The sequence below is a fragment of the Phaenicophaeus curvirostris genome, chromosome 7 (genome assembly GCF_032191515.1).
Source record: "Phaenicophaeus curvirostris isolate KB17595 chromosome 7, BPBGC_Pcur_1.0, whole genome shotgun sequence".
Lineage (NCBI taxonomy): Eukaryota > Metazoa > Chordata > Aves > Cuculiformes > Cuculidae > Phaenicophaeus > Phaenicophaeus curvirostris.
In genome coordinates, this window is record NC_091398.1 from 7,204,049 (window position 1) to 7,220,647 (window position 16,599).

General features: G+C 43.6%; 1 protein-coding gene across 1 annotated transcript in view; it reads right to left on the reverse strand.

Moving 5' to 3' along the window:
• Positions 1-2,457: 2,457 nt before the first annotated feature.
• PLCL1 (phospholipase C like 1 (inactive)) overlaps positions 2,458-16,599 on the reverse strand; it is a 212,536-nt gene continuing 198,394 nt past the window's right edge. The window contains exon 6 of the mRNA XM_069860686.1: positions 2,458-4,212. Coding sequence (XP_069716787.1) covers positions 4,030-4,212 — 183 coding nt within the window. The 3' untranslated portion in view covers positions 2,458-4,029. The remainder of the gene's footprint in view (positions 4,213-16,599) is intronic.

Genomic DNA, 16,599 nt, shown 5'->3' on the forward strand with positions numbered 1-16,599 from the left:
AGCTTCCCGAATTAGTCCCCTGCATGAGGCTGCTGCCTATTACTGGGACAGAGTGGGACAGAGACCAAGGAGGCTACAACCTAATGTTTTAGTCTGAACAGATAGATGGAAGAGACGGGTTATTATACAGGAAAGCTCACTCTGTGCATGCAATTATCTGATAAAGATCTGTTTGGGGAGATGAGTCTCGGAAGAAAAAGCAAAACTCTCACCTCCTTTGCACTGAGAAGCTGCATTATCCCTTTAAGAACAGGGAATAAGATGCATGAAAAAATATAAAGAAAGCAGCAGAACAGCATGGTGCTTTAACTCATGCTGAGCTCAGGAGAGGGAGGGGGAAGAGGTCAGTCCTGCTGGTCCTGTCAGCACATGAAACCTAGTAAAAACTATTCCTGCTGATCTAAGAATAATCAGATCGGTGAACAGCTGGACTAATTCAGCCTTTTCCTGTGCCTCACGGCTGGATTCCTTCACATACATTAGAAACAAAAATCCAGGTGAAACCTCTGCATTCACCTTTCTCTCATGGGGCCACAGTGGCTAACGTAAAAGTCGAGGTTACAACACACCCTCATGTACCAGGGAAGATGCTGCCAGAGACTACTTGAGCTACCCACCCCATCTTTGCTTGGGAAATCTGCAGGAACTTAACACCTTCAAGGTGGCTGCCTGCTTCTCTGTCACTCTTGACCAATGGTGCAGTTTGGTAATGGCCAGGTTCACGAACACGTGGACAATGCACCCTTGAGCACTGGAGGAACCAGTGCCCTCAGGAGAGGGAAGCAGCTCTCTTCACACATGCTGGTTCACCTGCACCTGCACGGCTCACCAGCAGTGGAAGGACTTCGCAGACACTGCTGTTACAGGACAGCCCAAACACAGTGCCCGGATGCTCTCCTGAGAGCGGCAGCACTCTCAAAAGGGTTTCAGAAATACGTAACTTAATCTATGCCTGGGAAGGAAAACATCACCAGTCTTAACTTACAGAAGAAAGAATGACACAGGGGAAATAAATACAGTAAAGATGTAGGAATTTGTGGCAGAACTGGACAGAGAATCCAGGTAGATTCACTCTTGTACACCCTCTGGTAGATTTGCCAGTCCCTGAGAGCTTCTCTGATATCTAGTTGTTAAAACACTCTGTAAACAACTGCAAATACCTGTAACCTTTTCCTGACATCGCTTCCCCAGAAGTGATATAGATAATATCCTCCCACTCAGGTGGCACATCAGGCAAATCGTATCAGCACAGGGCCTGGAAAATGTTGTTGTGCCACTATAAGAAGCCAGGCATGTCATGAAACAGTTCCCAAAAGGCCAGGCAGCAGTCCCCCATGTGTTATTGCTGTCAACGCTGGATATGGCTTTTCCATGTGTTTTCCTCCAAGGCTGAATTTTTACTGTGCCGACTGCCACTTTATCATCCTCATGCCAGTGACTTCAAAGGGGCCCAGAGGAAGGCGAGAGAAGCTTTTGCCATCAGCTCTCTCTTTGCGCAGGAGGGAGGGTGGAGCTGCTTCAGCTGTGGGGCTGTGGTCACCAGAGCCAGGAGCAGCCCCAGATCCCTGGGGCAATCCAAGGTGCTCGAGGTTTTCTACTCCTTGTGTTTTGGCACAGAAAGCCAAGTAGCACAACCTGGGCACAGGACACAACATGAATTCTAAACATGGCATGAAAGGTGTGTGCACACATGCTATGGGATTTCTGACAGGCCACTGTCTTCTCATTCTGCAAATACGTACAGAGTGAGAGCTATATGGTACCATTTTCCACATGAATACAGAAAGCAAGCCCTCCTCTATGTAGTTTTATGTTCATTTGTTTGTAACATCAGAGAAGGAAGGAGGACCAGAAGATATTTTGCCAGTAGTTCCTGTACAGACATTAGGACAGCCTTTTAAAGTGAGAAAATCAAGCTATTTCTAGGTTTAAATGAAGCACCAAGATGCAAAAAAACTCACCCTTCCTGAAGCAATCTCTCCCTTCTCAGGGAGATGCTTTCCCAAGGCTGATTCTTCATAATTGGTGGTGCTAGGTTAATAGTTGCCATCCTCTCTAACTGTAAATACTGAATGCCAAGTGCCGTTTTTCATATAACTACAACCCATGACGAAATCGGGAAGGTAACCCAGGAGGGTAAAAGATGAATGTATACTCTTACAACACAGATCTGGGCTTGATGTCTTGCCTGAAACACAAAAGACACCACTCTCCAGACCTCAGTGAAGGCTGAATACACACTCATTAGCCAGCAGAGAGATAAACAGAGGATTCAGGGCTGGATCTGAACAAGTATGGCAAGTTTGAAAGGGTATTTAAGGTATCTGAGTTATAACCTTTGCAATAATACAGTTCCTATTAGAGCAGGACCATCTCTCAAGCAACTCACCCACTCTAACCACCTTTATCCACATCTCACTGGTTACATTCCATGTAAAATCACTTTAAAAACATAGGTCAAAGTTGTTTCATAGCTTTACTCTCTCGGTAATGTGCAACATGAACATAATAGTGTTATTAAGAAGTCAAAAATAACTTAACACAATAGCTATACAGGATTCTCCAATGGTCAAACTTTCAGCAATTACTTTTTGTTAAGTTCAGAAAATTAGCATATTTGTTAATCAAATTAATTTAAAAAGTAGCTTTTCAAAATAAAAGCAATGCTTTAAATAAATATAGTCTTTTTTCATAACCATAAAACACTTAGTCCTGTTAAAGGTAACACAAATACTACACTCAAGCACAGTACTTAAACAATTGAAATGAATGTTGTGAGCACACATGAGCTGGACACTAGGAGGGACAACGATGCATTGCTTCGTGACATTCTCTATCTCCTTTCTACAGCAGCACAAAGAGGCATCCAATTCTCAGAACTACCCTAAACATATGACACATGTCAGGACATTTGTAACTGCTGCACAAAAATGCTGGTACCCTGTTTCTTCCCCAACCTATTTCTCTACACTACATCTGTAGCAGCTTTGCAGCCTTGCTTCAAATTTCTAGAACAACATGATTCTTAACTACAACAATGTAAGGCCAGATCTGGCTTGCTTCATCCAACTGACTTCAACATCCAAGCAGAGGGTGGCAAGCAAGATCTGACTTCTCACACCTCTTGCAGTAAAGCTCACAGTTTGTGAAATCTATAAAACCTTCCTTACAATACTGGCGTCACTGGGGGTTTCAGAACGGCCTGAAGCTCACCTTCAGAGTTCACGATCACTGAAGGAAATTCACAGCTCTTCTTGTAACTATGGGGCTGACTAGCTATGTTCATTACTACACAAGTTAATGCCTATCAGCAAAGACTGTAGCTGTCCTGCAGATCTACAAGGTAGCAATGACTTACCGGAATTAAATACATCAGCTAGTTCTTAAGTTAGTACGTGCTATCTGAGTGTATCCTGAAGAGCAGTTTGCTAAAATTCAGTGAAATATACACCTCTATTTTAATCATAATCTACTCAGCAATTCTGGCCATTTAACATCTAGTTTACTTGGTTTGAATTATTCATTAAAAATCCCGTTCAGGATGTGCAGCAAACCATCGGTTTTGCCCTCACAAAAATAGCTGTCGGTGACATTGGTTGTTGTAGTCTGTTTGTTTAAACAGCATAACAGTAATGTAACCTATAAGTTAAATGATAAAAGCTGGAGTGTAAAATAAAGCACAAAACTGATACAGGTACTCTCTATTTGCTTTGATCTTCAGAATGAACAGGCCTATTCAAAGATGACAAAGAAATAAATTAGCAAATGGCTAATGTAATGCATGAAAGGGCGTCTACAGGATTTGCATGTGTGCACACACACGCACACTTGCATACAGACAGCTTGGCTTCATTAGAAATCTCACTACCAGAGTTTAACTTAGATAATTGCATTAAAATACTGACATTGTGAGGATTTTAATACTATCAACACCCTGTAGAGGGCATTCCTGTGTGAATTTTTAAATGCTTTAAAAAAATAGTGTAGAGTTATTGAAATCTGTGACAACTGCAGCAGCTCTGCCTCCCCTCACAGCCTCCCATTCTCGTCTCCGGTATCCTTCTCCTGTATTGCCTCCAGGCCCCGTTTTGACTTGGCGTCCACATGCCCACTTCCAGTTTTGCTCAGTCCACATGACAGGCATGCCAGCTGGATCTGCTTCATGTTCTCCAGGGCTTCGTTCTTGGCATTCTTCAGGAGGTCTCCTTGGCCCTGAGGATGCAGACAGACATGCAGGAGAGAGTCAGGGATTGCACACATCACTCAGGACTGAAAGCGGCATCACTGCTCTCGTGTCTCACCATATTGTTCAGTGCTGTGGAACAGGACCTGGGTCCTGTCTCAAATCCCCTCTGCCCTACATACATAACATCCCCCAGGGAAGGGACTGGAGCTCTGTCTGCAGCCCAGAGCCAGCTCAGTGAGAGGGCAGCAGCCAGCACAGGGTGTAGGGTGAGCGGAACAGGCACCAGACTCCCTCCCACTTCCAGGGAACCCCCTGGGAGGTAATTTCAGCCTGTCCTTAAGAGGCCCGTGGGGGAAGGCATTTCCTCTTCCACAGTCAACAGCAGGGACCTGCCAGGGACAGGGCAGCGATGGCACACAGCATCCTCCTCCCCGTGCCACTATTCCATCCTCACACCCTGGCATCAGATCCCACATGGCAACATGCGCATTTCCCCAGGCAGGGGTCCTCTACGAGCTGTGAAACCCTGGTTCCCCACCCCTATCTTGCACCCTTATTTTCTACACAGCCTGGGCCCTTCCTTCCGCAGAGGCAGGGCAAGCCACATCTGTATGAAACACAATAACCCGTAGCACTACAGTGAATCCATCTGAACCTTCAAAAGCAAGCAAATGGGAATGAGAGACTTCAGGAGCAAAGACCCTGCTTCTGTGTATTCTCTGTGCGTGTAAAGGTGAGGTGACTAACAGGATCTCAATCCAATTTGCAACAATCAGGAAAAACATGTTACATGAAATTTGTATCAAGGAGCTGGTGTTCGGAAATGCCAAAATGAATATTTATGCAATATTGATAACTCAAGTGCTGTGAAGAAACAAGACTCTGGTGGTAGAGGATACAAATAAATAAAAGCTAGGAGATGCATCTGATTATTAAAATTCAGTACCAGTAAGAACTCGAGTTGCTCTTCTCCTAATTTCACCTGAAGTACAGCTTAAAGTACACCACCCCCTGCAGCTGGGTATGCGTGTATTCAGAAGGAATATCTCCACTGACTGAAATGTCACATTCACATCCGTGTGACCTAACCTGACCTCCCACGAACCACAGATGCTTTGCAGGGTCTCAGTGGAGACAACAGATATTACAACAGATATTACAGCAGGACCTGGGGCACACTGGAGGGGCAACTGATCACCGACCCTCCTTCAGATTTCAAAACAAACCAGATGTGCTGGAGGAGTCGCATAGCGACACCTTGCAGCAGTGGAAGCATCTCTCTGCTCTCCCTTCCCCCGGAGCTAAGAAGAAGGATTTATCCAACGCCAATGAGCACAGATTGCTTTTTGCCAGCGCCTGGCACCAGACTTGCACTGCCTGAGCCCCCATAAACAATGATCACAACAAAGAAACAATGGTAGCTTTGGAAGTCTCACTGCACTAGTAAACACCACGTGGGAAACCACGTCAGCCAGGGATGGCAGCCCGTGCCTGAGAACATGATTGTCTCATCTCCTGGGTGACATGAATTCCTCCTTACAGAACAATGCAAACTGCTATCCAGATGCTGGGAATCCAACTCAACGCGAGAATAACAAGAAGCATTGGGACTGCAAGAACGGCTCTGCTATTTGGTGGGAAGCTCTTGAAGAGATTTGTATCTCGGTAGCATGGCAGTTATGGGAATACACAGACAAACAGTTTGGGATCCAGTGGGCAGACATGGTTTGAAAAAATAAAACAAGAATAATTTACATAGGACATATTTCACATAGCTGTGACCTTGCTTTTAGAACAGAGGTTGAAGTTATGGTTAAAGGCAGTAGGCAGGAATCCAGAAACCCTGGCATGCCCTGGTCTCCCTTCCTGTCTGCAAATGGCACAGGAATGATGCCAGTGCTGCAGTGACAGGGACAACACACTGCAGCATTAGTAGTTACCCAACAGCAATATCATTAATGACATGATAATGTTACCAAAAAAGGTGGTAGATTCTTAGCTACACAAATGTAGTTTTAAATAATTTGGGTTTAGGATGAAATAGATACAGTTGCAGCAGGGCTGCTGCTTTTTATCATGTGTATGAGACTGAAGACACCAAAGGCTGCATCAACACACAGACAAAATCAGTGTGATGATGCTTTGCAGCCTTAACCTCTCTAAGTCAAAACTTGGCACAAGAACAGAATGGTCTCACAAGAAACAACTCAAACCAGACACTCCTATAGCACCAAGAACTAAGCCCAAAATCTGGGAGACCCAGTGCAACAGAGAGGTAAAATGATGATGATGAAGGCTCAGTACTATGAAACACCTGGCATCCTCTTAGTTGGGGTGACTGGGAAAAGACTTCCAGGAGCTTGTTCCTCTGTTGTGACACGGCCAGTGTCTCCCCAGGCAATAGGAACAATCACCCACACCATGCACAGAGAAGGATTTCCCACTATGCAGCAGCACAAGATGGATACAGCTACATAAGCTGACAACACAAAGAGCTTCAGCTGAGTCTGTCACATTATTCACGTCCTCTTCCTTCTCAGAGTGAAGGCAAAACAAGGAAATCTTTCTCAGGGTGGCCCATAAACTGTGTCTTTGCCGAGGGACTCTCCAAGACACTCATTTAAGGGAAGGTACTTGGGATTTGATACACCTCCATTTGGAGGATGAGAGCCTGAGTCCGCCTTGCCAAGATTCATACCTAAAGTCCCCAGAAGCCAAGGGACTTCACACCCTGTGTGAGAGTGCTGAGCCATCCACTTTCCCTTACGCATGTTCTGATTTCACATTCAAGTAACCAGGCAATTCAGATTACAGGTTTACTCTGAAGCAATGTATGACATGTCTTCAGATTCCAAGAAGAAAAGCATACTTCCAATATTTTGAAGACATTCCTACCTTACAGAGATCTAAAAACAGAAATGGACTTATCAAGATAGTGCAATTCCATTCATGTACAGAGCAACTGATTTATGTCTTAGTCTCCTTGGTTTGGTTGGTTTTTTTGTTTTATTTTTAAACAGCTGGTTCATTTGAGCAAGCTGAAGGAGCAAGAAAGATTTTGAATCATCTGTCACAAGAAAACTAATGACAAACCAGCCCCCTCTGACAGAGCTGTCATAATTCTAGACACACCATAAAAAAAATAATCTGTGGGCATGCTCTGTTTGAAAAGCCATCTGCTTGCTTTGAAAAACTGGCTGTGAGCATAATCCACTTAAGAAAAATGTCAGCAAAGTGTGTCAACACCTTAACAAACTAAATACTGAATAGAAGCTGGAGTAAACTTTCAAAGTCTGATCGCACTGAAACTACCTTCATAAATCATTGTGATCATTTCTGTGCACAGAACGACTCTTTTTGTCCTTAAAAACAAAGCATCTCTCTTCCATAAACAGATTATGACAGTCCACTTCCGCATCTATCCATCTCGCTCCCTTCTGCTATTGATATCAGCCTGCCTGAAAATAAATACTTGTAAGAAAGGTTAAACTCAGCATTTGTCAGGACACTAAACTAAGCCAGAAGAGATTGAGTGTTCTGCTTGAAAAACTGATCAAGGGACCCATTTTTATTTAGAGTTAAGGAACATCAAATGTCAGGTTTCATACACCTAATTTCAACTAACCGTGGAGCCTCAGCACAAATTAACATTACAGTACAATTAATGCAGCTTGTCAAGCAAGTGTTAGAATATAAGCCTTTATCTTGACAGGTTAATACTACTTAGAAAACAGTGAAAATCTGACATGGCTTTAAATATTGCTCAGTTTCAGTGACAACCCATGAAAGGTTTTGAGAAGCATAAGTAGTTCTAGACAGACACTGGCAATGGCCACAGATGGGACAAATTCTGTCCACTGATTTTTATTATTTAACATATTTGCCAAATTTAACTCTGAATTAAGTTTTTATGAGTCAAGACAACAGTTCATTATTTACAACAACAACCCAGGCACCGAGGCTGGAGAAATTAGAGGAGGAGGTGGGTTAGGTAAATGGCACCATTTTGTGTTCAACTCCACAATATTACTTTTTTTCTGTTGCATGTGTAACTAAATATAAATATAAATATAAATATAAATATAAATAATATAAATAGTTGTTTAGCCTAGAGAAGAGGAGGCAGAAGCGAGACCTCATTGCTCTCTACAACTACCTGAAAGGAGGTTGTGGAGAGGAGGGAGCTGGCCTCTTCTCCCAAGTGACAGGGGACAGGACAGACGGGTGGATGAGGCGCTGAGGGACTTCGTTTAGTGATTGATAGGAATGGTTGGACTCGATGATCCGATGGGTCTCTTCCAACCTGGTAATTCTATGATACTGGGATACTCTTGTGTGGAAGTGGCATTTACCACAAGGGGTGCATTTTCAGTGTCATAGTGGGACTTTAATTGTGTTTAATATTAACAGGGAAACTGATGGTTATGCATTCTTGAACAGGAAATCATTAATGAAATTATTAGACTGCTATGTTAAACTCATTACAAAAAGCAGGTATTTTTCCATTCCTCCTTCAAAGTTAAATGTAGGGACCTAATGCGGGAACAATTTATATGGATTTGATTACGATATATCTACGTTTCAGAATGGAGTACTCCAAAAGCATACAGAGTATTTCTGTATCAATGTAGACTTTAAAACACCACCCTTTTCATCATTACTAAGTAGAGTTTGCCAGACCTTTGCTTTATTCTCTGTGACAGAGATCACAGTGCACAGGTTGGCATGAAAAATTACTGCACACAAAGATTATACACATCCTGTATAATCACTTCTCACATCGAAAAACAAAGGACTGAAAAAATTAGTTACATAGGAAAAAAAGCAGGGATCTAATGTTGCTCACCAATTTATTTTAAAATCTTGCATAGGAGAAATTAACTTCCTGCCAGGAAAACAAAAAGTTGTCACTTAAATGGTACTCCCTGCGTGTATTATTTAATGTGCGGGTTTTGGGGATAGCTTCCCAGACACCCACATCTGAACCAAATGCAAGAGCTTGTTTTGGCCTCATGAAAAGCTGCAGCAGTATTGCACTGAGTAAATCAAGCAACCCAACTGAGTCCTCGCTGGGGCCTGAGTCACCTCATTTCTCAGTATTTGCTAGTAATTTCAGATTTCAAATTGAGCATCTCATTTTGGTGTGTTTCTGACAGCCAGAGCCCTTCTCTCCCATTTCCCAAAGCACAGTCTAACAAAAATCTGCAAGAAGGAAACAGGGTTAAGAATCAATTATATCACACAGAGAACAGATCTGAGATGTACGAGAAAGAAAATATCCATCCAGGGAAAAAGCAGTCATCGTTACATGAAGTGTTAAATCTCTGTAAGCAAGAGCCGGAAAGAGAAACTATCGTGGAATAGATTGTCATGTGCAGCTTTGACACAAGGTTACATGATAAAAACAAGGTGAACATGAGTTTTTAGATGAGCATTAAAATTGAATCAAAGGTTGTACCAAGCAACGAGGTCAGAAGCTTTAGGGCTGATCTGTTCAATGCATTGTAGCCAGCAGCTGGGATACCCAGGACAGCAAGAATGAGGAAGAAGACAGAGAGAAGGAGAAAGAACAGTTAACAAGAACAATCTCCTAATATTTCTATATCTAATCCAGATTACTCCTCATTTTTTCCTTTCTTCTTTTATTTCATGAACCAGCCATACAGGTGCTAGTTCACATTGCCTCTGCCAATACAGCATTCCCTTGAGAAACACCCATGGCATTTTTTGCCTTCTCTTCCAGCTGCTGGAGAGTTGTAGTTAAAATCTAAATAGCTGTGCTGGATCCCGAGATACATGCCCTCAGCACTGCACTGGACAAGGCTCCCGAGCTTATTATAAACCTGCCATGCCCGGCTTCTATATTCCCAAATTGTGTGACACAGCCAAAGGCAGACCTTGAGGGCAATGAACAAAACACTTCTGTCATACAAGGAGAACCTCAAAAATAGTAATGCAATTAGCAAAGCAAATACTTAGAAACACTTCTGATTCTACCTGCTGGCCTTGCCAGTGTGAGTATTATGCTGTCTTGTGCAGCCAGCGCTACTTGGGAAAGGAGGTCTGTCCTAGCTACTCTCTTACAGGATTTGCTTAATTAAATAAAGGCAAAGAACGTATTTGGCCAGCTTGCTCTCTGAAACACAGTCAAGTACCCTCTCTGCTGGCCCTAGACCAAAGCCTGAGGAGGAATTAATATCAAGGATTTGCTTGAATACCTAAGTGGCAAAAGCCCTCGTGCAGGAGCAGTCCTTATTGATCTTCAAACAGAGCTCTTCACTGAAATCCATGGGCTCTTGCAAATCAATTCCACTGTATAGCTACTAATCTATTCCTTCAAGCAGGCATTTTACATATAAAAAGAGTGGGGTTTTATTTTCATTTTTTTAGAAAACGCCTCTTGCTTCTCTCTCATCTGGGCGCTTAAATTAAATTACCTTATATCAGGCTGTCAAAAGCAATACATGTGAACATTGACTGTGTGTAACTGTGTTGCAGCAGGAATTTGCTTTCAAAAATAATGCCATTAATTTGATGTTAGCCATGTGATGAGCAGCTCTGTTGCTCATGTGTCTCTCAGGCACTGTATCTAGCAGACAGTTTGCAAGCACAGCCACAAATGTGCAGATTCTGGCTGTCAATCCCTCCTCACTAGGAGCCTGCCTTTTCTCCGGTGATAAGTTTGAAATCAAAGGGTTGGCTGGAAGCCCAGGAGTGCACAATCAATACTAAGAAAACCCCACATCGTTGAAGAAATAGGGGCATTACTTATTTTTTATACACAGCAAAAAGCTGTACATCCAGGCATTTATTTCTTTGGCCTCCTTTGGTCACAAAACCTGATTTCCCACATGTACCAGTATCTCCAGTAAAGTCCAGAGAGTCCCAGAAAAAACAAAACAAGGGGAAGAAAAAATGAGGCAGAAAGGGCTGACTTTTTCTGAGTAAAAAGACCAGCTGCAGGAAAAGATATGTTTTGCAGCTAACAAAACACCTGCGCAAAGCAACCCCTGAGCAAAACACTTGGCCAGGAATAGCCGGCACCCCCCACTTCCCTGCTCCCTGGTGCCCTCCGCGCTGACTCACCAGCCGTCCAGGATCCAAGCCACACAGTTAACAGCAAAATCATGTCCTTTCTCGCAAGCGCTGACAGCAAAATGTCCATTAACTTTGTCAGAAGCTGGAAAGGCTTTACTTACTATCCCCAAGCTGACTCTGTTTTGACTGAATACAACAAGCATCTGTGTGGGTTTTGTGTTTGGTTTAGTTTTTTGGTTGTTTTTTTTTTTTTTGGCTGGGGGGTTGTGTTACAGGAGATGTAGCACAAATATTCACTGCTCTCCTTAGACCACTGCTTATAGCAATAGCTAAAAAATTATACCTGCAGCTCTGCTTAATGCTAACTGAAGTAATCTAATTAAGATGAAATTAAATTACATCAGTCAGAGCACAGCATTTCTGGACAGGTAACAGAGCATGCTCATGCAGTGCTTGCTCCTGCACACAGCTCCTCACGCTCTCCTTGTCTCTGAGTAACCACCTGGCACAAACACCAATTTCTTAGCAACTATATCGTTTGCAAACCCTCCTGCTGTTGTGTTGGCTGGCAAACCACCATCCCATCTGACTGGGACACAGGAATCTGCAGAATGCACTGAGCTCCCTGTTCCTGCTTGGGGACATGACACCCCTCTGGTTTGGCTGCTCTTCTCCCTTCACTCCAGGTGCTGTGGGCAATCAGCTTCTAACCTGCTCACAAGCAGCACAGACCACAAACAATTTATACTGAAACAGAAAGATCTAATCTGAGATTGAAAACACCTAATCACACAAAACGTTAAGTGAAAAAAGAAAACAATAACACAAAATGCTATCTAATTGCTAGGTGGAAGCAGGTTTTAGCAGATCCCTACACAAATGCTCCAGTTCACCTTGACCCTGTTGCTTGGCCAGCCCTGTCATTCTGGTCCCCCGAGCCAACAGCACGTTTGCTGGTGAGACTGGCTAGTGAGCTCCATAAAGCAGAGCTGAGCCACCTTCCCTGATCATGTTCAAAGGTCAAAGAGGTTCCTGAGGGCACAGCAGCTGTGGGCCACATGCTAACAGGGCTTGTTCCCCTAGGAGAATCTCAGCCTCGCCCTCCCAGTGCAAAATGAAGCACATACAGGAGTGGGTAGGGTTATTTTGGTAAGCAGCACGCTGACCTAGCAGGCAGAGAGCTACTGAAAAAAAGTGACTGGAAGGGGAGAAGAAAATTGCGAGGGGTCAGAAACAGGCATGGCTGTACATGAGAGCTCTCCCTGAAAGATGGGAATAGAGGCACAAAGCAAAGCCTTGGTTTTTTACTTGGCCAAGTACAGAAATAAGTGGTGCAGGATGGAGACTGGTATTCATTTACACATTCATTGCTCCAAAATGCCAGTGAGGGAAACTGAACAGGCATGATTTCCAACTCATTATGATAACATGCCACAGAAAATAAGACGCTTTTCAGCAAAATTTAACTCAAATTTTAAGCCTGATTCAGAGGGCTGTAGTAACACCTCCACAGCTACTGGTTAGTGTTGGACAAGATGAATGTAGGTTACCCATCTTCAGACCACCGAGCCACCCTCTGAAGGACACTGTCCTTCTTTAGATGCTGCTGGCAACCTCCAGTCTCAGCCTGTTTATCCCAGACTGCCAAATTAGGTCCCTCAGGCTGAGCTGTGCATCACTTTTGTCATGGCTTGAAAATGTAAAAAATTTTCAGGCACTTTTCAGTGCCTTCATGTGGCTCACGCCCTCCCCACTCCTATGCACATCAGCATCACCAGGTCACCAACACGGCAGAGCAGGAGCCCAGGCTCACACACAGTGAGAACATGCAGAGCATTTAACTGCAGTTATCGACACTCCCTGCTCTGTCAATTCAGAGCAACTACAGCATATCAGTAAGGCTTCTCCTGACAATACAGCATCTATTTCTGATCCATAACACAGGGTCTGCTTGAAAAAAAACACCCTGCTATACAGGTCTTTATATATTACTCCTCTAAGTCTGACTGTTGTTTCCTCTTAGTCTGCTCTGTCACGTACACAGCTCATCCAACGTAGGCAATGCTATCTTTTTGGTTTTGTGATCTAAAAATAAAAAGCAGCGGTTACAGCAACATAATCTCTGGTTTTGGCTCAGCTTTTCTCTCTAAACAGAACCCAGTAGTACCTGGGGGATTGACCTGTAAGAAAGGGAAACACCTTTAGCTCCTGCATCACCTTACACTATTTCACGTGACTCAGGTGAAAGACACCTGTAGCTGTCAAGGACACGGCATGCAAGATCACAGTCTCCCAATCTGTTGCTGATGTTGTAAAGCTTATTTCCACCACAAGCACTTGGGCCTCTGGTTTCTGTAGCTCCTGTACAAATTTTTTGGAACATCTGCCAGTTAGGGCTTACAGGATATACCAGGGTTACAGTGGAAGAATAACTACAAAGCAAAGGTCTGGTCTTGCTGACCATCTATGATGATTGTTAATGCATTTTGTGGCTTTCAGCTAACTGTCTAAGTCCTCTCTCCACATCCACATCACCAATAATCACTTATGTTAACGCAGAAATCTGCTCTGCAGCCCTCTACTGCTGGCGGCTCCAGACTACAACAATTAATCAATAACACCACTGAATTAAATAATGTTTTACTTTTTTAACCACAGCCTCCAGAACACGTTAGCAGTATGGCTGAACGTTTACTCGCTCCAATGTCAGGAGGCAGTAATGGAAGCTGGACTGGCACAGTGAAATGGAGAACGTCACACCAACAAATTTCTGCCTGCTGGATTCAGCGTTCAGCTCCCCTGGCTCCTCAACTCACACAAGTGCAGGAAAAATCACCAAGGTCGTGGCTAGCAATGCATTATGGACATCCCACTTGTGCAGAGAGCATTCCTATCTACAACTGGGAGCAAGTGGAGGAGGATACATTCCGACAGAGACTTGCTAGCCCCTTTTTTCCGTAAAGAAAAAGGGCCAGGCGCATCTCAATTATAAAATATGTTATCAGACTTGACTGCGGCTACTGACAATGCCAGGGGACACCCAACTGCCATCTCAGCAATGACACAGGAGGAAGTTTTGATGAAGCAACTGGCTGCTTTCATCACCTCCCAAGCTCCCCCAGGGAATCGGCTTCAATTAGACACCCTGCTCCCCCACAGTGTTGTAGATGTTGGCACATAATTCACATAACAAAAGGGGCAATCAACTACCCATCATTTATAAGTTCTGAGAAACTGTATGTGATCTGCTGACAGTAGCTGTAACAAGCTCAAAATATACCACAAAGGTAATTTTTAGAAGACATTAAACCTCTTGGCAGACACCAAAGTTTACATTCAAATGTAATCGTTTCAGGCTAGCACTAGTTTACAGTTCCCAGAGAACATCACAATTCAGATTTAACAATAAGCAAATGCTGGAGGGGAAAAAAAAAAAATAACGTACAAGCGATTCTCTCTAAGTGTTCCCACCACGTACAAATCAGCACCCTGGTCTCTCCCTGATACTCAGCAGCCCTACACAAATTCAGAAAAAAAAATATGGTGGGCGGGGGCTTCAAGTTTGGAGGAAAACAAAGGGAGTTTTCTCTACCTGCATTTCGTTAGCCCTGAAGCAACCACAGCTCTGCCAGATCTTTACCAGGACACAGCACGCTGATTCCCAACAGCATTCAACAGTTAAAAACACAAGGAAGACAAAACACCCTGGCAGGCACCATCAGTGTCATCTCTACTCTGTCCAGAAGCAGCAATGTGAGCTAGCTGGGGAGGGATGAGTTGAGCACAGCAAAAGCAAATTCTCAGTTGTAAAGTGTATTTGCTAAATGATGGAGATTAAAATACAACTGAAATTATTTAAAAATGTAGCATGTCTTTTCAATAATAAATAACCATGCAACTGAATCTCTCTTCTCATATATTATTTAAGGGACATTAGGAATCCTCCAAGTTTCATAAAGAGATAACTCGAGTTTTCTAAGCAATAGACAGACCTTGAGTCCAGGAAAAAAAAAAACATTAATTTTGTGTCTCAGCACAGGAGAAATACTGTGCTGCTTAACAGACCACCCTAAAACACCATCAACAGTGAATGTAACACAGCAAAGGAAAAGACCACTGAGGTCTTCAGTATTGCTAATAACCATCTGGGTGAGGCACACTGAAAACCCAGGAAGAAAAAAGTCTCTCCAAGCCTCTTGTGCCAGGCATTGGGGCACAAGCTCAGTGCCACCCCACAGACCAGGAAAGGACCGAGAGGAAAGGATCTTACCCCTCCAGCGTTTCTGCTTGAGCCGCGTGTGGCAGTGCTGGCAGCTCAGGTTGGGTTATGATGCAATCTTTAACTCCACACAGAGGCAGCTGCTCAGTTTCTTTCTCTCTTTGTTAGCAGAGCCATTGACAGACAAAAGCAAGAAACGTGTGAATTTCTGCTGAAACTCATACTTTCATTACAGCCCTTTTAATTCCTCTGAATGAGGTCACGTTGTCAGATTGGCACAAACAAGATTCTCAACTTCCATGTCTTCCAGGCTGTGTTAATTAACTGCACCACTGGGTACAGGAGTCTTTGATATACGCGTCTCAGAGGGCATGGTGGTAGAAGTTGATAGGAATGGTTGGACTCGATGATCCGGTGGGTCTCTTCCAACCTGGTTATTCTATGATTCTAAGTTCCTGAAGTTGCTGAAGTTCCTATGCCACTTGCAGTTCTTGCCTTCACTGTCTCCTCCTCCAAGGGATGGGAGATGACTGACAGCTTTTACATCCAAGCAATTCACTTTTAGTGGGAGAACCCTTTACAAACACTATTCCATTCAGTAATCTTTCCACTCTCCGCTCTTAGTACTAGCCATACTCCAGCTCAGTTCTGCTCAGGCACACATACATGCAGCAGTAGCTCCTTTTGCTCAAAAGATGAGTACCTTCAAGGAACTTTATAATCCTACCTGCTGATTTTTCAAATAACCTCCTCATAGGTGATAATCTTGTTACTGCTTAGAGCAGCATTCAGAAAACAAACTGTCTTTGGATTCATGTAACATTACCTAAATGTTATTAATCACTTTTCCAATCGCACAGTCTTTGGACCGGATGACCCACATGTCTGAGAGAAGCTGGCCTTAACACCCAGGTGCTAAAATCCCTGCCAGGCTGGTAAAGAAGGCAGACGAAAGCTCAGGTAGTGGCAGCGTTCTGCCCCATCAGTAGAAGCACAGCACAGAGCAGATCCCACAGAGCTACCCCAGGTGAAGCTGGCACAAATGCAGAGTGATAAACTCATGCAAACCGCATCAGAGACAGTTTTAGTCATGAGAAGGTTAGTCCAGATCAAGGTGGGGGAGAAGCAGATGCCTGGGTAAGACAAAGAGTGTGGT